The sequence below is a fragment of the Polistes canadensis genome, unplaced genomic scaffold (genome assembly GCF_001313835.1).
Source record: "Polistes canadensis isolate GaletaPanama2010 unplaced genomic scaffold, ASM131383v1 scaffold_39, whole genome shotgun sequence".
In the NCBI taxonomy this organism is placed as follows: Eukaryota; Metazoa; Arthropoda; class Insecta; order Hymenoptera; family Vespidae; genus Polistes; species Polistes canadensis.
Window position 1 is genome coordinate 69,128 of NW_014569586.1, and position 18,519 is coordinate 87,646.

Here is an 18,519-nt window from a genome sequence, read left to right on the forward strand (position 1 = left end):
TATTATTATTATTAATATTATTATTATTATTATTATTATTATTATTATTATTATTATTAATATTATTATTATTATTATTATTATTTTTGTTTTTATCTAGTTGTAGTTTCTTTGTAACTTTTTGTGATATACATTGCAATAGTCTATCCGACCGTTTCTCTTTCTTGCAACAAACACTTTCCTTGGTTAGCAAAATAATTTTGAAATTAGTATGAATGAGAAAGAAAGAGAGAGAGAGAGAGAGAGAGAAAGAGAGAGAGAGAAAGATAGTACATGATGAAAAGAGTGAAAGAGAAAAAAAAAGAAATGGAGAACAAAATGATTTGCGCGCTTGGATTTTATTACCATTGATAAAAAAAATGTTATAAATATTAATAATAAAAGGAAAAAGAATAAAATTTCCAAAATTTTTTTATACAGGTTGGGGAAAAAGAAAGGAAAATTAAAAAATTACGTCATTCGAAGAAGGGGATTTGGAAATTGGTTGCAATTATCAAATAGTATTTTTTTCCTTTTTTCTCATTCGTACAGATCAACTACCAAATTTACCGAGCGACATCACCTTCGAGATCTGCACCTCCTCGTCGTCCTCCTCGTCACCACCGCCAGTTGCACCAGCCCCAATGACGACTACCACGACGACGATGACGATGACGACGACGAGGTCAGAAGATGAAAATGTTTCCGAGTCGACGAAGGGTGCATACATCAAGGCTGAAAGAGTGGTCAGTGGGGTTCATTTTCTCGACGATCGCGAAGAAGAAAGAGGGGAATTGCTATTACCGAAATCAGAGTCGGTAGACAGCGAACCGGAAGTTAGAAAGCAGGTTGGTTCATTTGCCATATTATTTATTTTTTGTACCTATTCTCTCTTAGCTAATTTTTAGACAAATTTTATACATTTATGAGAGAAGGAAGGTGAGGGAGGGAGGGTTGAAGGAACACTATTGGTATTATTGCAAGACATATTGTTGGATTAAAAGAAAGACAGAAAATGATTAAAATGAAAATACGGGCTCGCGTGAATGTGTTTGTGTGTGTTTGAATGATATATCGTATGTCAGAGTTAAGAACAAAAGGATGAGAGAAAGACAGAGAGAAAGAGTGAAAAAACCAAGTAAACGTTATTTTACAAGCTGCTGGAATACCTCATTCAAAACGACGGTTCCGTAGTCTGCAAGTGGTGCGGCGAGGTGCTACCGTCTCGAACCCGTTGGTACAGGCATAAGTACAAGCTACACGTCTCCACCCAGGTCACTCAGCCAGCACCGCTGTTTAAGTGCCACAGCTGTAATGCCTACTTCAAATCGCGGAAGGGTTACATTGGTCATCTGAGCGCGAGACATTCCGACAACGAGAACGACGAAAACAGAGAAGAACCGAGTAACAAGAAGACCAGGAAAACGACAGACGTAAGTTGTTTTATCATTGAATTTGGTCGATTTTTAAAACAATTTGTTTATTTTTTTATTAATTTTCAAATACAAACGATCATAACGGAAAATAAATCATTAATTTTTTCTAAATTTTTCGCCTATTTAGTAGTCTACTGTTATAATTACCAACGTGTATTATTTATTTCCCAATATAGAATGGAATATTGATAAAATATTATTTCGTGCTATCTTCAGCAGATCGGTAAAGGTCCTGATTGGGAACAGCAAAGAGAGAAGGAAGAAAAACTGGTGGCCGACATAATAGATCGAGTAAAACGAGAATGCGAGGCTCAAGGTGAAACAGTGACGAGGAGAGGCTATTCAAGACGATCTACGGTCATGAACAGCTAAGGCCAACCCCTTTCGTCCACTGATAATCTTCTTCCTGTGATTCGGTTTGAAAGACCTCATGTTGTATAAAGAATATCGAGGCATCCAATTTGATCGAGCTAATTCAGCTCATCTCGATAGATATATATATATAGACACAAATATATACAAATACTTATACATATACACATTAAACACAAGAGACACACACGTACCAAAGATATTCGATTAGTTAGAGAAACTCGTTAACTCTGATAAGATCGAATAAGATTATTATTTTTCGTCGATTTTTCTCGGTATCCTCGAAAGATAAAAAAGAGGATTCTCTCGTTTATCATTCGCGCATTCTCGTATTGCCATTTTAGCAATCAACGAGAAACTATTTTCTCTGTAAATAGGAAAGAGATGTTAGGTGATGTTTTAAAATAATGAAGTACTCGGGCGGCTGAATTCGATACGATTCACAATAATGTGCTTCGTCGAAAAGGAAAAAGAAAACGGAAAAAATAATTAGTAACGAAAAAAAAAAACAAATATAAAAATGATAAAGAGAAAGAGAAACACTTAGTGCCAAATATGTATCTTCCTGGACGTAGGACGTCTCATTTCGCAAACTGTTCTTATAATTACGATTATTATTATAATAATTATAATTAATTTTAGCGTTATTATCGTTAAACAAATAGCCTATGGGCTGGCCACAAAGAGAAAACATTAACGTATATAACGACGATCGTAATGCGTCGTAAATACGTAAATTTGTTTTTCTTTTTCACTATGTCTCGATCGATACGTATCCTAGTTAAAAAAAAAAAAAATCCGTATGAAACGATGTAAATAGGATGTTAATAGTCGGAAATTTAAAACAAACAACAAAATGATTATGATGATGTCTCTTTTCCTAATACGGAGACTACTACGGTCATTTCATCGTGCGACTATCTACGTATTTTAAACAAACAAAAATAATCGAGAAATACGACCGACTCGTATGTATGTATATGTAAAATACACGTATGTGTATATACGAGAGATACGCGACGCTACCTGAAAAATTAACAAGAAAAAATACCGTTTAATCTTAATTATATTTGCTAAATTAGGACGAAAACGCGATACGTAAATATATATATATATATAAACATACATACATATGCATATATATATTTATGTATCAAGGCCGATCGTTCCTCTCGCTCCGTCTACATAATTTTTCCTCGCACTCTATAATTACGACATGATATCTCTCTTTGTCTAATTACAATTATATAATGAAACCGTATCCGCACGTCATATTCGAGTATGCTATAATATAAATAATAATAATAATACCGTAAAGTTTCATGATCGAGTACAAAGTACGGTAAATTTTCTCTTTGCACGAGAGCATTTATGGATCTCAGTCACACGTTAAATAAGACATTTTTTAATCTATTACCAGGATTGTCAGTTCGTAGTAATATTCGTGTTTAAATCTGGGTAAAAGAATGGTTAATAATTATTCTTTTTCTTATTTCTTTAAATATTTTCTTTTTGTGCTAATCAAGGCCTAAAAAGCGCGTCGAACAATACGTTAAAACCAAATACAATCTACGAACTAACTTAATTATCGTTAGTTAATAATTAATTAATTTATTAATTACTTACTTCCTTTTTACTTATTTACTTACTTACTTACTTACTTACTGACAGCCTGGATGGAACGATCGGATCTCGCGAATAGTTTCGCTAGAAGGATTGATAGGTAGGTAGTTAGATATATACCCGTGGATACGCAAATGTATGAATAAAAGTGAAGGGAAGTAAAGATAGAAGAATAGAAGAGAAAGAAGAAAAAGAAAAGTAGATCGCGCGATATGAATTATTTAAATAATACGTACACGTAAAATGACAGATTTTAAAAGCGTGTTTCAATGAAGTTGAAAAAGAAGAGGAAGAAAAAAGAAAGAAAGAAAGAAAGAAAGAAAGCTAAAATTTTTCCTATACATTTCCGGGGAAGTCTGTCCATTTTTTGAACGTTCTCGAAAGTATTTTAATGTTTACTTCTAATACTACTATTACTACTACTATTACTACTATTACTACTACTACTACTACTACTACTATTACTAATTATTATTAATACTACCGTGCGCGTTTATTCGATGCAACGAGAGATGATAAATTGAGTTTTAAAAAAAGATGTATACAATTTTTCGAATTCTTCCGTGCGTATAAATGCGTCCGAACTAGATGGTAAGTTTGGTGCTAATATGTCGAACGCGGTAGTTACTTTTTTCCGTTACACATCCCAACGTAATATGCATTTTTTCTATATCGATGCATCGGCTGCAAATATTTTAAAGTAGAGACAGAGACAGAGAGAACGAAAAAGAAAAGAACAATCAACAAGGCTACGATTCCTACGAAATTAAATTTCATGCGCGAACGTATGCGTATCAACAGCGTCTCACGTATAAAAGCCGAGGATGTGTAACCACATCGTTCCACCCTTTTTCCTAACCGTTGATAATAAGACACACGGTCGTCTTTCATCCTCCTCCCTCGTTAATTTTATACGCATCCGAATTAATGAACTTAATGACGGTCGTTTCGCTCGTATTAAAATCATATCAAAAACGCGAATATTGAAATTTTCTTTGTTCGAAAACGAACAAAATACTATAGTCTAAGAGCGAGTGGCCAGCAGACTGCATATAATTTACCAAATTTCAAATTTCGTTCATTTTATTATTTTACATTAGAGGGAGACTAATTAAGCTCGTCGGTGGTCCATATGGTGTGACTCAGGTAGCACAGGTACAAAATTTAGACCAACTTCAAAAGCATTTTAACAAGGCTGTCATTTGGATATTTTATTATTTACATTTATTATTGTTCAAAATAAAATAATGGCAGACCATTATGACGGTTTTTTAGAAAGTGCCCAAAAAAGTCAAATTTCAAATGTATTTTAACAAATCTGAAATTTCAATATGTTATTTATTATAGCATTAGGACTCTACATTTTATTCTCTGGTAATAACATTCCAGCCGACAGCGAAACCTTTCCTACAGCCCGAGCATACGTATGTATATGAGTACTATACTATATAGAAACTAAAGAGATCTTTTTTATTTCTCTATTCTCTCAATAATACAATATTATTGTATCAGTATTATAGATTAGATTTCGCTGTCTGCCGGGATGTTATTACTGACAAAAAAGGCCGCCGTATAAAATGTAGAGTCCTAATGCTATAATAAATAACATATTAAAATTTCAGATTTGTTAAAATACATTTGAAATTTAACTTTTTTTGGCACTTTCTAAAAAACCGTCATAATGGTCTGCCATTATTTTATTTTTAACAATAATAAATGTAAATAATAAAATATCCAAATGACAGCCTTGTTAAAATGCTTTTGAAGTTGGTCTAAATTTTGTACCTGTGCTACCTGATTCACACCATATGGACCACCGACGAGCTTAGTTAGTCTCCCTGTAATGTAAAATAGGTATGAGAGAAGATTGACTGAACGAAATTTGAAATTTGGTAAATTACATAAAGTCTGCTGGCCACTCACTTTTACAATTAGACTACTATCTCGAGAGAACGAAAGACAAAAGGGAAAGAGAGAGAGTGAGAGAGAGAATGAGTGAGTAAAGTAAAGCGGGACAATTCAAACTAAAACAAAGACGAATACGCGCTGGTCGCGTCGTTAATTAAAATTAAAGTTAATAAAAAAAGAAAGAAGGCAAGCGAACAAAATCTTCGTACGATCTTGACATCGTCCCTCTTTATCGCATACAAGCTCGTAATAATAAAAAAAAAAGAAACAAAAAATAAATAAATAAAAATAAATGCTCTTCCGATAAAAAGGCATACTTTGCCAACCGGCCCTCGCCCCACCACCTCACCACCCTTTGTGCCAATAGATTCAATTTGAGTTTTCCGAAAAGACTCGCGCTCTTTTCCCTCCGCGTACAAAATGGATTCTCAATATATCGTCCACAAGAGAAGCGTAAATACGATTCTTCCTCAGGAAGACGTTCCTCCGTTTGATAAATCGTCTTCCGAATAATTAGATTATTCTGTAAATATACGCGAAAGAAAGAAAGAAAGAAAGAAAGAGAGAGAGAGAGAGAGAGAAAGAGAGAAAAAAGCCATGAGTGTAATTTCATTGCACCGGGATAAAATATTTTATCGAATCGTCTTCCTTCGAATAATCATCATTCTCTAGTGTCCAACCAGAAAAACCCACCCCCATCATCAACGCTTCCTCACTCTTCGTTCGTATGGAATAATATAGAAACGATGAAAATAGTTTATACAAATTTCGCGCTATAACTTATTTCATTCGATACGACAAAAGAAGAAAAAAAATCGTCCGTTTATAGATCATTCCAAAAAGGAATTCTCTTAAGGGAGGAAGAGGAAAAACTGACTCGCACGACGTATTTCAATCTTCCGTAAATGAATTTTAAGTGTTATTAATAATAAGAATGTAAGGCTGATCCTCTCCTAAACGGAGTATCGACGATTTGAGATGAGAGTATTTCGAGGAGATAAATTATTTATTTGTTTACGATAAAACGAGAAAGAAAGAGAAAGAGGGAGAGAATGAGTGTGAGAGAAAGTGAGAAAGTGAGAGAGAGAGAGAGAGAGAGAGAGAGAGAGAGAGAGAGAGAGAAAGTGAAATAAAAAAAAGTAAGTTAAAACTTGTTCTTCAATTTTGAATGGATTTTTCCACCGAACTTGGAGGATTATCGGTGCAAAATCCATAGATGACCATAAAAAGTCATCCAAGCGCACGAGCTTCGTCAGCGAGTATCCAAGTATTTGTTGAAAATACACGATATATCTGTGAGAATATATCAACAAAATAATAAATGATATTATAAAAGAAGATTCAGGATATTTGTAATAAACTCTGAGAAATGATAGGTCTCACAGAAAAAAAATCATTTTTCGTCAAAGCAACCCCCATGTTCTCTGACGCTTCTTTTACGTGCTGTACAATCAGAAAGTTCTTAGGTAGTAGTTATTATTATTATTAAATGAATTTATTTATATGGAAACATTAGGAATTCATTGACGTTTATGACTGCACTTTCAATTTTAAATAGAATCGTAATAAAAATCATTTAATTGTAATAAATGCATCATCTAAGGTAATCATGGTCGCATAGCATTTGAACAAAGTTTCAGAAAATATATGTTACTTAACAAAAATGTTCCTTTTTGTAAGACTTATCGTTCATTTCAGAGTTTATTATTGAAGTTCTGAATCGTTCTTTAAAACGATATCCCACAGATAAATCGGCAAATGTATTTTTTCTCTCTTGAATATTCGCTGTACGATGTGATATAATATTGCGACAGACAAACGTAATAATTATTATCAATTGCGCTGATCATTAGCGGTAACTCAAAAACGTTACGACTAACGACTGCGAACGTATTGTGCATTATGTGTCGGGAAAGAAATAAAATCAAAATGAACCGATCGATTTTACTTAATATAATCAATTCTATATCAGACACCAATCCTAAAATAATCCCGTTTTACAAAAATAATCATCACAATCGTTGATCCTGTTCTAATAAAAAGAAAAAGAAAATACAAGTAAATAAAAGCATAGGTATCTATATTTTTTTAAATTTGAGATAAACTTGTTTCATTGATAAGTCATAAAATTAATAATAAAAAAAAAATAGAAATAATCAATTCTTTGTTCGAGAATCTTTCTTTGTACGCCGCGCCCTCTAAATATACGTAAGCTCTCAAAGAGAATGAAATTGAATTCGGCGGTGTTGTGTTAAAATGGATTGTAGTAGCGTTCTTGTTCACGTGACAATGATGTCATAATTAAAGGAAATTTCATTCAAAAGCTAACGTCGATACTTGTCTTCTAATTTAAATGAAATTCGAATCGACGAAACCTTGAAAGGGTTGCATTCAGGGTGAATACCCAAAAGGATATCGAATAACACGGGTAGTTGTATATTCTACCAAAAGAGGGACTGTGTAGCAGGAGGAAGAAAAGAAGAATTAATAGTATCCCCTCTATAGCGATTGCGTCAAATTGGTTCTGTTTACGAGCGTGAGCAGTGGCAGCCTCCTAGTGCGGTTTCGTCGAGAATTATTCGAAAGCAAATTACGCCAAAGATTGGACTGATCGATCCTTAGAAACCTCTAAGTTTCTTCCAGTTTTATCGGAGACATTTCTCGGTCCGGTTTTATCGTAATGCAACCTTGAATTATCGTGTGGAACTTGGCGTGAAGTGGACGAGGAGTATAAAAATAAAACAAACGTTTAAAAAATAGACGACTTAGGCGTCGTTCAAATTGTTTCGCTATGGTGTTCATGTTTCCCTTTTTCCTCGGGCCAATCTATATTGTCCTATTGATGGGCGTGATCGACGTATTATCTTTGCACACGAAGGATCCTCTCGCTCATCATGGTAGATGTGAACCGATCACAATTAATCTTTGCATGAATATACCTTACAATGAGACCATTATGCCAAATTTGATGAACCATCAGAAACAAGAAGAGGCTGGTTACGAGGTCCATCAATTCGCCCCTCTCGTTAAAGTCAAATGTAGTCCCGATCTACGTTTCTTTCTTTGCTCCGTTTATGCACCAGTTTGCACCATCATCGAGAAGGCTATACCACCGTGTAGATCTCTTTGCGAAAGTGCTCGCGCCGGTTGTGAAGATTTGATGAACAGTTTTGGTTTCAACTGGCCAGATAACCTTGATTGTTCGAAATTGCCAGAAAATGGAAAAGAACTTTGTGTTGGTACTAATGAAACAGCACCGGTGGAACCATCAGCACCTGCATATTCTCCACCTCGTATGCCAGTCGCTGAGTTTCAGCCACCTTGGAACAGTGCTGGAACGACTTCTTACAATGGTAATGGATTTGCACTTGGTGCCAGAGATTTTGGCTTTGTTTGTCCCTTGCAATTCAAGGTCCCACATGATTTGGGTTATTCTCTCAAAGTTGGGAATAAAATAGAACCCAACTGTGGTGCACCTTGCGACGGTATGTTCTTCACTGAGAGGGAACGTAATTTCTCCAGAGTTTGGGTTGGTACTTGGGCATCTCTCTGTGCAGCATCCTGTTTTTTTACATTCTTGACATTTCTTATCGATACTGACAGATTTAGGTAGATATATTAGTTAAATATTAAACTACTTATTACTTAGTAGAACATTTATTACATTCTTTTTAATTAATAAAATAAAGTCATTCTAACTGCTTTTTAATTGCAGGTATCCTGAGAGACCTATTATTTTTCTATCGGTATGCTATCTCATGGTAGCATTGACATATGTGATAGGTTGGGCAGCTGGTAATTCTATTGCATGTAGAGAGCCCTTTCCTCCACCTCTTGACATGCGTATTCAGATGGTATCAACAATAACGCAAGGAACTAAGCACGAATTATGTACCGTGCTTTTTATGGTGCTTTATTTTTTTGGCATGGCATCTAGTATATGGTGGGTTATACTCACATTGACCTGGTTCCTAGCAGCTGGTTTAAAATGGGGACATGAAGCTATAGAAGCTCATTCGCAATATTTTCATTTAGCTGCTTGGGCAGCACCGGCAATAAAAACTGTAACTGTTCTTGCAATGGGTAAAGTAGAAGGTACAAATGCATTTTTTAAATATCAACATATGATAACTTCTTTTGTTTACGAATTTGTAAAATTACTTTTATCATTTTTTAGGTGATATATTATCCGGCGTTTGTTACGTAGGTTTGTGGAACGTCGATGCATTAAGAGGATTTGTTCTAGCTCCTCTTTGTGTTTATTTAGTTCTTGGAACAGCCTTCCTTTTCGCCGGATTTGTTTCTCTCTTTCGCATACGCACCGTTATGAAACACGATGGTACAAAGACCGACAAGTTAGAAAAGTTAATGATCCGCATCGGTATTTTTTCCGTATTATATACCGTTCCAGCACTCATAGTGATTGCTTGTCTTTTCTACGAACAAGCGTATTTCGATCAATGGATGTTAACTTGGAACATGGAAATGTGTTCGCGACCTGGCTTACAATCGCTTTACTCGATGCCTTGTCCTATCGGAGAGCGTACTCGTGACCTCGGTCGACGACCAGAATTCGAAGTATTCATGATTAAATATTTGATGGCAATGATAGTTGGTATTACTAGTAGCTTCTGGGTATGGTCTAGTAAAACGCTCAGTAGTTGGAGACAATTCTTTAATCATCTGCAAGGTCGTCGTACAGAAGCGTACGTGTGAAATTAATTAATCGTGTTTAAGATATTATAAAGAAAGAAAGAAGAATGACTTTTGTCAATGTTATTTGCTGTCATTGACAAATTATAATGCTTAGAGCAGAAGGATAAAGAAGAACAGAAGTAAAAATATTCGGTGACAGTTAACTCGAATGATCTCGATTATTTTCGTTTAGATTAAAAATTTATTTTCATTGATGAATAATGTATAAAATATGCTTATTGCATTGATTACTTCCAAAGAAAAAAAAAAAGAAGTCAAAGCACGCTTAAAAATTTGTCGATGTGTTAAGACTGTCACCCTTTGTAGAATTTTAAAGACATTTTTAGAATTTGTAATGTGCCAAACGAGTGTTATATTTTTATAAACGATGCACGTCCTCTGAATGTCCATAAGCCTTTTTATCTATTTTAACAGCAATTTGCATGACACGTGTGTGTAAGATATAATGACTGATAGTTTATCAATTTGAAAGTATTATTACACGATGTCTGCTTTAAACTCTTTTTAGATATTATATTAAGAAAACTTTTGGTACAGGCAGTTTTTATACTGTTCAACTTTGTAATTAAAATGTATACAAAATTTTTATTTAATCTCTTCAGAATAGATTTTCTATTCTAACTAGAACTATGGATATTTATGAAAATAATATCTCAAATACTATTTTAAATAATAGATTTTTTCTATTGACATATTAAAATATTTCAATTAAGAAATGAAATTTCAGTAAATAATATATTTTATTTTTCAAAATCTATGTGCATGATGTAAAATAAAATATTTTTATTATTTAGGATTTAAAATAGTATTTTATGTAGCTCTGATTTTAATAACGAAATGATATTTTTATTTTCTTATTTTACATATGATAAATAAAGAAAATGAAATATTATTTATCTTATGATAATCTAGATTTATGTTCTGATTAGAAAAATTATGAAAAATTAAATATTTTCTATAAGATTCAAACTAATATGTGACAGAAATTTTGAAGAGATTAAATTGAGCTAAGGAATTATTTAAACCATTTTCATCCGTAAACAATATTTCGCGAACCCAAACATTCAACAACTGTGAGTTAAAAATCCTAGAGTTTTAACGAGCTTTGTGTATTTAGCGTTACGCTGAAAATGGGTTAACATAAATCATTTATTATATCTGTTTCATTTTAATTAAGAAAGAACTGACAAGTATGTAATACGCTTAACACGAAGGAGCGTGTTTCTTCGAATTCTTTAAGAAACTGCTTAGAAATAATAATACTCAGAAAAAGACTTCAAGGACTATTTAATTTTGTTTAGATTATATATTTTTTTTAATTTTTTTAATACACATATATATATATACGAAGATGGCAATCTTAATAATCAGGTACGAATAATATCGTGATCAAAAATAATCCTATGCGTGGCTCGAATTAAGATGTTTACTTATAGAATTAATTGTATATAGTTAAAGCTCCTTTATTTTAAATCATGTATATGTATCGTAGTATGTATAATTTTTAAGAATTGTGTACATATATATGTATACACATGCAAACTAGGCACACGCCAAATTTCTTGGCACTCTCTAATGTTTCCTATATACTAAATCAAATAGCGGTGATAAGCTAAAAAAAAAATACCGCACAAATTTATAAAGTGTAGTTATTTTTTCCATGAAAAATTATGGATGCATCGATTTTTTATTATTTTCTCTTTTTTTGTTAGAAAAACTATTTATTAATCAAATGTTTTACAAGTATCATTTTGTTATGTACCAAAGAGTATATAAAAAAATATACTTTGTAAAATGAACTTTACTTGATATCAAAATAATTTTTGATAATCAAGTTCAATCACAATGTTCCAAGACTATTAACAATTCGTCCATTAAAAACTGCCGAACTTTTACTTATGTACGTTACGCAAGTTTTATTCTCACGCTGATAATATGTATGACTTGCAATAGAGAAAGAGAGAGAGAGAATCACATGTTTGCTTGCTGATAGAGTATTAAGTAAATTGTACGTAAAATACGCGTAACGTGCAGGTTTATTACACTGCTAAATAAGTATATTATAGTATATTGAATATAGTAATGAACGAGATGAATGTATGCAAGCAATTATATATATATTTAATATAAAATCAATTTTTTATACGGATACAAATTTATAATATGCATTTATTGAGAGTATGTGCGATATTTATTCGCAGAGGTACAAAAACTTATTTCGTTCCTATTCGAACGAAACCCACGTGTCGCATGCATGTTATACAATACTCATGGAAGTTTTAATTTTATATGTCAAAAACTTAATAAAGCCGTCGATACTTATGTATAAACATCGTAGAGAATTATTATTATTTCTTTTTTTTCTTTATATTGTTTATTTAAGTTTATAAGCGATAGTTTATCCTATTTTTTTTAGCTTTGGTGTTTTCAAAAATCCCTTTTTTCGTAAGTATAAAATGAGCCATGGCGTTACACCGCAAGTAATTGATAATCGTATTGGCGCAAACAATTTGTGAATACCATATGCCAATAAAAATCCGGACGAATTATTCATAAGTTGTATTATTTTTTCGTTCTTGGTATCAATGAATGTTTCCAAATAAGGCTCTAGATTTATTCCACTAAAAACAAATGTAACAGTTAATATTTACAACGTTGAATATTTTTTAAATGATCAGACAACACATTTTGTATATTAAAAATGCGATATGTAATGAGTATTCATTATGTATGTGTTGTATACATTAATTAATTATTCGACAAACCTAACAACAACGGTGTAAAAGAATCCAAGTGACGCTAACGAAATGGCTATGTGAAATACTAAAACAACTTTCCCATAATCCCTTACGATAATTTTTAATCTTTCTTTTTTACTCTGTATTATTTTCTTTTCAATTTCATCCTTCGAATTCGTAGTATTCGTTGTCGATGAATTCGTCGAGTATCTCATACGATTTATATACATTGGATATAATAATTTATTACCAAGCATACTCATCAAAATGGCTTCGTTCGTGATACCTGAATAACAAATTTTAACATTGATACTATTTGTCTAGTTTAACATGAGATTATAACAATTTTTACAAAACAACGATTGCATTAGAAGTTAATGTGCATACAACTTGCATTTCTCTTTGCACTGTACGGATAGATTTTTCTTATATTAAAAGGAAGTTAAAACAAATTGTGCTATTTTTAAAATAATATCTTTTCTTGATCTTTCAAGTCGTAAAATTAAAACCTATATAAGTAAAAAAATTGAATAGCTAATCAATCATCGAATAGATACATGATAAATTATGAATTCCAAATAAATTTAGTTTAAATAAAGTACATCTTTATCACATATCAAATAATGCATTGAACATATGTAGATTTCTGTTTGTAATTTCGCTAACCATTTTTAATTCGATTAGAAGATAAAATATTAGTGCTGGATAATTTGTAATTTGATTTTTGCATATCTTCGGCAATGTATTTGCTATCCTTAGCCCATTGTCCACCTGGCATATTGAAATGAGTCGATTTACCAGTTGAACAGAAAGGTTTAGGCACATTACTTTGCATGCTACCATTTAAACTGACTGTGCCTGTACAATCGTACGAATCAACGTGTATGTCTTCCCGGACGAAGGAAAAGTTCTTTTGTTCATTGAACGTTTTATTCTTGTCGCTAAAAGACGAGAACGTTACTGAATTGTTTGCGGTGACTTTGTTAGCACCATAAATCAAAATAGGACTTGCAATGTCCCTTGCTCGTTCCGGAGTGAATCGGCCAGTCTCGTTGGCAAATATTTCCGAAACGTTATTTGGAAGTGGTATGGTTGGTGCATCAGGATAACGACGTATACTAGTTACGTGTAAAATCTTCATTTGGTTTTTTGATGGTACCATTTCACGTTTCCATTGAAATATTGTATTGATCGGATAACTTGTTATACCAACTGTACACATATATTCGAAATAATTATTATATAATGATAAAGAGAGTAATTACGTACAGGCTGTACCTAGTAACCGAGCCGGTTTCTTTTACAGATAGAAATTGTTGAGAAAAATGTTATGGTGTACATCAAGTTGCGCGAGTTTTTGCAAGAGAGGATCAATGCAGTTGCTATAAATTTTCTCTTGTCCGCAAAAGGAACGCGTTACAATCCGGCACATTTACTAAGTACACTTTGTATATATGTATAGAATGTTTAAATCAATTTTATATAACAACGTACTTGGTTGCAAGTTGCGATTAAACACTGTTAACAAGTCAGGACAACGACTTATTCGTGATAACGCCATCGTGATAAAAATGACAATGGTCTTTTACAGATTTAGATTTCTATTTCTTCTTCTTACTTATTCTTCTGCCGGTCATCTATATGAAAGATGGCAAATAATTATTCCTATAAAAAAAAAAGAAGGGGAAAAAGGAATAAATTAATAGACAGGTTTTGTAAATTGCATTCTCATGCGTCATGTGATTTACAAGTTTATAGATAAAACAATTGACATGAGAAGAAAGCGACTTGAAAAGAAAAAAAATTAGTGAGAAACGAAATAATTATATCATTACACTGAACTTATAACTACGTAGAAATTATTATTAGATAATTTCTGAAATAAAAATAAATTAATAATAAATGATACAAATAATTGATTTTTACATTCTTATTTGTGTTATATTCACATATACTGTACTAATATGTCCATGTTACTCTGGTGATGTAACAGCACTGCGGTAAAATGGAAATAATTTGTATAAAGAGAAGTAACATTCGTACGACGATTGTTTTTTTTAATTCGACAAATATCTTTTGAGTTTTAAACAATAAATCATTGTTTAATTATTAACACTTGTTATAGAATATATAAAACGAAAAAAATAACATACTAAGAGTATGTGGTATATAAAACGGATATTTACATAGGAGTTTCACGCTCTCTTGTGTTATCTTAAAGAAATTATTCGTCGATCAAGTAGGATTCTTATACGTTTATTAAATATTTTGAAATTATAAGAGAATTTTATTTCCTAACAGAAAATTAGGAGAGAGAGGATATTATTCTAATTAATTTAAATTTCAAATTTCAATTTCTAACATTTTAACTGTTATTAATTATCTAAAAATAAAAAAACGTTCGAGATGAACGTTCAGGGCCGTATTTCTAAAGTTCTCTCACATTCTTTTTTATTAAGAATAATTTCCGAATAAAATAATTGTAAACGAGTTTAAAAAAATATCAATTCGTATGATAAGTTATATATATAAATTTATTACTACTGGTTTTGAAAAAATATTATATTTGTTTAATATTTCTCTTATATAATAATCGGTCTTTTTATATTTTTTAAAATTTTATTTCTTGACTATCTTTAAATATCTTATCGTTAAACATAGATAAATTAATACTTTCAAGTAAATATAAATAGCACAAAAGTAGAATTATAAGTGATATCACATATAACGATAAATTTGAAATGATAATTTTATTCGCGCATGATCTACCGGGGACTAGTGAAACGTCAGCATCTGTTTCCAGTTGTTACATCCTTATTAATCTGTGTTCCCTGGATCAGAACTGATTAGAACGACAAGTGTATTTTAGAACTTTCATATTTTTCTATTAATTATAAAATGGCACAGAGCAATATTCAACTTATATCGTCAATGGCGAAAATATTGTCCAGAAGCGAACAATATGCCTTTTCTTTAAATATTTCTAGATCAAGGTAAGGTATTTGAAATTATTTTAATTGTGACCTTTTTAACCTTCATTATCTCATGGAAGAAATTCACCAAATCTTTACTGTCTTTATTTGTCACAGAATTTTATAAAAATTTGCGTATGTTTTTTTATATATAGTTGCTCTTTAAAGAGATATTTTTGTTTCGTTAATTATTTTATTGATAATTATTTATTTTCATGTATTTTAGGTCATGGTGGTCGCATGTGGAATTAGGACCTCCAGATGTTATTTTAGGTGTCACAGAAGCTTATAAAAGAGATCAAAATCCAAATAAAATTAATTTAGGTGTAGGAGCATATAGAGACGACAATGGAAAACCTCATGTGCTTCCAAGTGTCCGTAAGGTATATGTCATATTTTTTGTCTACATTAATCAAAATAAACTTGAATATATATATGTAAAAATAAACTAACATGATTAATGATATTTTTCTAGGCAGAAGAAAGCATTAAAAAGAAGAATTTAGATAAAGAATATTTTCCAATCTCAGGAAACCCAGAATTTTGTAAACACAGTATTACATTGGCATTAGGAGATAATAATGAAGTCTTAGCTCAAGAATCAGTACGTATATGAAAAATAAATTTATCAATAATTTTCTATACTTTTTTAACCATATTCGTTTGCTTTTAGAATGCAACGATTCAAGGAATTTCTGGTACAGGTTCTCTGTGCATTGGAGCCAAATTCCTGGCTCAATTCTTCCCAGGTAACAGAGAAGTCCACGTTCCAACACCGACATGGGGAAATCATAATCCATTATTTAGACATGCTGGGTTGGTTGTAAAACAATATCGTTATTTTGATCCAAATACTTCTGGATTAGATTTTCAAGGCCTGATGGAAGATATATCTGTAAGTTGTTGCATAAAATACTGCAATTGTAACATTGTTGCATTATTAATAATGATCTTATTAACAGAAAATCCCTGAGAAATCAATAATTGTCTTACATGCCTGTGCTCACAATCCAACTGGTGTTGACCCTAAATTAGAACAATGGAGTGAAATGTCTGCACTAATAAAGAAAAGAAATCTCTTTCCATATTTTGATATGGCATATCAAGGATTTGCTTCGGGTAAAGTATTTTAGTAACAATGAAGTTTTGGTTATTATTATTATTGTTTATTAATATTCCTATTTTTATAGGTTCGACTGATAAAGATGCATCAGCCGTTAGATTGTTCATAAAAGATAAACATAAGATTGCTTTAGCTCAATCCTATGCAAAAAATATGGGACTTTACGGTAATATAAAACAAATAATTAAAAAGTTAATAATATTAAGGTATAATACATAAGATTTACAATACTTTTTGTTAATAGGTGAACGTGTTGGAGCATTTTCATTAATTACATCTAGTAAACAAGAAGCGGCTGCTGTTATGTCGCAGCTTAAAATTATAATCAGACCTATGTATTCCAATCCTCCCATTTCTGGAGCGCGAATCGTTTCTGAAATATTAGGAAACCCAGAATTAAAAGAAGAATGGCTTCGTGATGTTAAAGCAATGGCTGATCGAATCATTTCCGTGCGCACTAAATTACGAGAGAATTTAGAAAAGCTGGGAAGTTCACGTAATTGGGTGCACATTACTGATCAAATTGGAATGTTCTGTTTTACAGGTCTTAAAGCTCCAGAGGTAAAATAATTCATTTTCGTACATTAATACAATGCAGTATACAATGCGTTAATGTTTATTTTTATATGTTTTTAAAAATTTTAGGTTGCACAACTTACATCAAAATATAGCGTATATCTTACTAAAGATGGAAGAATATCTATGGCAGGTGTATCAAGCAAAAATGTGGATTATCTTGCTAATGCTATTCACGAAGTAACTAAATAAACTTAGATTTTATTCGATTTCAAGGAAAAGAGTCGAATTATCTTTTACTCCCAAAAGATTAAGAGCAAAATTTATAAATTAATCAAAAAATTCCAATTAATTAAACAAGTGATATATATTTTTAGCTAATGCATTTAATTTACATCACTGCTGGCAGTGCAGTTTGTAAAACAAGAAGGTTAATTATGCGTGATATTATGTAAAGATTTTTATAATTTAAAAAAATAACAAATATTTATCTAGCACTAATGTTAATGATTATTCAATAACTTTTATCATAGAAGATAATGCAATTTAAATGAAATATTTTCCTCTCGTGAGAATGTGTGTTTTGCTTGATATCTGCCCTTTTTTAACTTTGTACTATCAGGATTATTCTTTTGTATTAAGTTAAATTTTATAAATAACCGTGAATTATTTGTGTTTGTAAAGTATAGAAAATAATATAACTTTTATATTATCTATCATGAGCATCATTATTTTGATGTTTTGCATATCTTAATTATCGATTTTATGTACTTGCACTGATCAAATCTAAAAAGTATTTGCAAATAGAAAATAACACATTACAGCGCTATCTATACAAATAAAACTGATGTTATTACAATCCTTTATTTTTTTGTAAATTTAATTTCAATCTAATGAATACTTTTGTGAATTTGTTTGTTTTTTTATTTAAAACATTATGATTTATAATTTTTAACAAATTTATAAAATGTCCTTTTTATATTACATATTTAAAGTTCATCAAATATGCGTTTTACGCGGTATATTCAAAAATGTCTTTACTCAAAAGTATTATTTTTTGTATCACTAGAAATATAATTATGTATTATAGGTTAAATAATATAATAGAGATAAAATGATTATTTACTGATAATCTT

General features: G+C 31.4%; 4 protein-coding genes across 9 annotated transcripts; 3 read left to right on the plus strand and 1 right to left on the minus strand.

Annotated features, from left to right (window-relative positions):
* The first annotated feature begins 445 nt into the window (after positions 1–445).
* Positions 446–7,265, plus strand: LOC106784708. Its single transcript, XM_014744534.1, has 3 exons — positions 446–827; positions 1,137–1,412; positions 1,632–7,265. Exons 1-3 carry the CDS (start codon positions 624–626, stop codon positions 1,785–1,787), a joined length of 636 nt encoding a protein of 211 aa, XP_014600020.1. The 5' UTR covers positions 446–623; the 3' UTR covers positions 1,788–7,265.
* A 284-nt stretch (positions 7,266–7,549) lies between these two features.
* Positions 7,550–12,366, plus strand: LOC106784705 (frizzled-2). The gene is made up of 3 exons (XM_014744527.1): positions 7,550–8,927; positions 9,034–9,413; positions 9,496–12,366. The coding sequence occupies exons 1-3, from the start codon at positions 8,110–8,112 to the stop codon at positions 10,032–10,034; spliced, it is 1,737 nt and encodes a 578-aa protein (XP_014600013.1). The 5' UTR covers positions 7,550–8,109; the 3' UTR covers positions 10,035–12,366.
* On the minus strand, positions 12,184–14,973 carry LOC106784706. Of its 6 annotated transcripts, none has more exons than XM_014744528.1 (5): positions 14,699–14,960; positions 14,267–14,437; positions 13,439–13,984; positions 12,800–13,058; positions 12,184–12,655 (listed from the first exon to the last, which is right to left on the minus strand). In XM_014744528.1, exons 2-5 carry the CDS (start codon positions 14,331–14,333, stop codon positions 12,433–12,435), a joined length of 1,095 nt encoding a protein of 364 aa, XP_014600014.1. In that variant the 5' UTR covers positions 14,334–14,437; positions 14,699–14,960; the 3' UTR covers positions 12,184–12,432. The 6 variants fall into 6 exon arrangements, with proteins under 6 accessions (XP_014600014.1, XP_014600018.1, XP_014600017.1 ...); XM_014744532.1 differs by having other exon boundaries at positions 12,195–12,655; positions 14,959–14,973; XM_014744531.1 differs by having other exon boundaries at positions 12,195–12,655; positions 14,733–14,907.
* A 562-nt stretch (positions 14,974–15,535) lies between these two features.
* On the plus strand, positions 15,536–17,955 carry LOC106784732 (aspartate aminotransferase, mitochondrial). The gene is made up of 8 exons (XM_014744580.1): positions 15,536–15,765; positions 15,971–16,127; positions 16,220–16,348; positions 16,418–16,639; positions 16,707–16,863; positions 16,935–17,033; positions 17,112–17,428; positions 17,513–17,955. The coding sequence occupies exons 1-8, from the start codon at positions 15,671–15,673 to the stop codon at positions 17,633–17,635; spliced, it is 1,299 nt and encodes a 432-aa protein (XP_014600066.1). The 5' UTR covers positions 15,536–15,670; the 3' UTR covers positions 17,636–17,955.
* The last annotated feature ends 564 nt before the right edge of the window (positions 17,956–18,519 follow it).

Coding starts and splice junctions, on each gene's coding strand:
- LOC106784732 (XM_014744580.1), top strand. CDS start 15,671: ATGGCACAGAGCAATATTCAACTTATATCGTCAATGGCGAAAATATTG. Junction 16,640..16,706: donor GCCTGATGGAAGATATATCT/GTAAGTTGTTGC, acceptor TCTTATTAACAG/AAAATCCCTGAGAAATCAAT. Junction 17,429..17,512: donor CAGGTCTTAAAGCTCCAGAG/GTAAAATAATTC, acceptor TAAAAATTTTAG/GTTGCACAACTTACATCAAA.
- LOC106784706 (XM_014744528.1), bottom strand. CDS start 14,333: ATGGCGTTATCACGAATAAGTCGTTGTCCTGACTTGTTAACAGTGTTT. Junction 13,985..14,266: donor TAATCGCAACTTGCAACCAA/GTACGTTGTTAT, acceptor ATATGTGTACAG/TTGGTATAACAAGTTATCCG. Junction 12,656..12,799: donor TTTTACACCGTTGTTGTTAG/GTTTGTCGAATA, acceptor ATTTGTTTTTAG/TGGAATAAATCTAGAGCCTT.
- LOC106784708 (XM_014744534.1), top strand. CDS start 624: ATGACGACTACCACGACGACGATGACGATGACGACGACGAGGTCAGAA. Junction 828..1,136: donor AACCGGAAGTTAGAAAGCAG/GTTGGTTCATTT, acceptor TTATTTTACAAG/CTGCTGGAATACCTCATTCA. Junction 1,413..1,631: donor AGACCAGGAAAACGACAGAC/GTAAGTTGTTTT, acceptor TGCTATCTTCAG/CAGATCGGTAAAGGTCCTGA.
- LOC106784705 (XM_014744527.1), top strand. CDS start 8,110: ATGGTGTTCATGTTTCCCTTTTTCCTCGGGCCAATCTATATTGTCCTA. Junction 8,928..9,033: donor ATCGATACTGACAGATTTAG/GTAGATATATTA, acceptor TTTTAATTGCAG/GTATCCTGAGAGACCTATTA. Junction 9,414..9,495: donor TGCAATGGGTAAAGTAGAAG/GTACAAATGCAT, acceptor ATCATTTTTTAG/GTGATATATTATCCGGCGTT.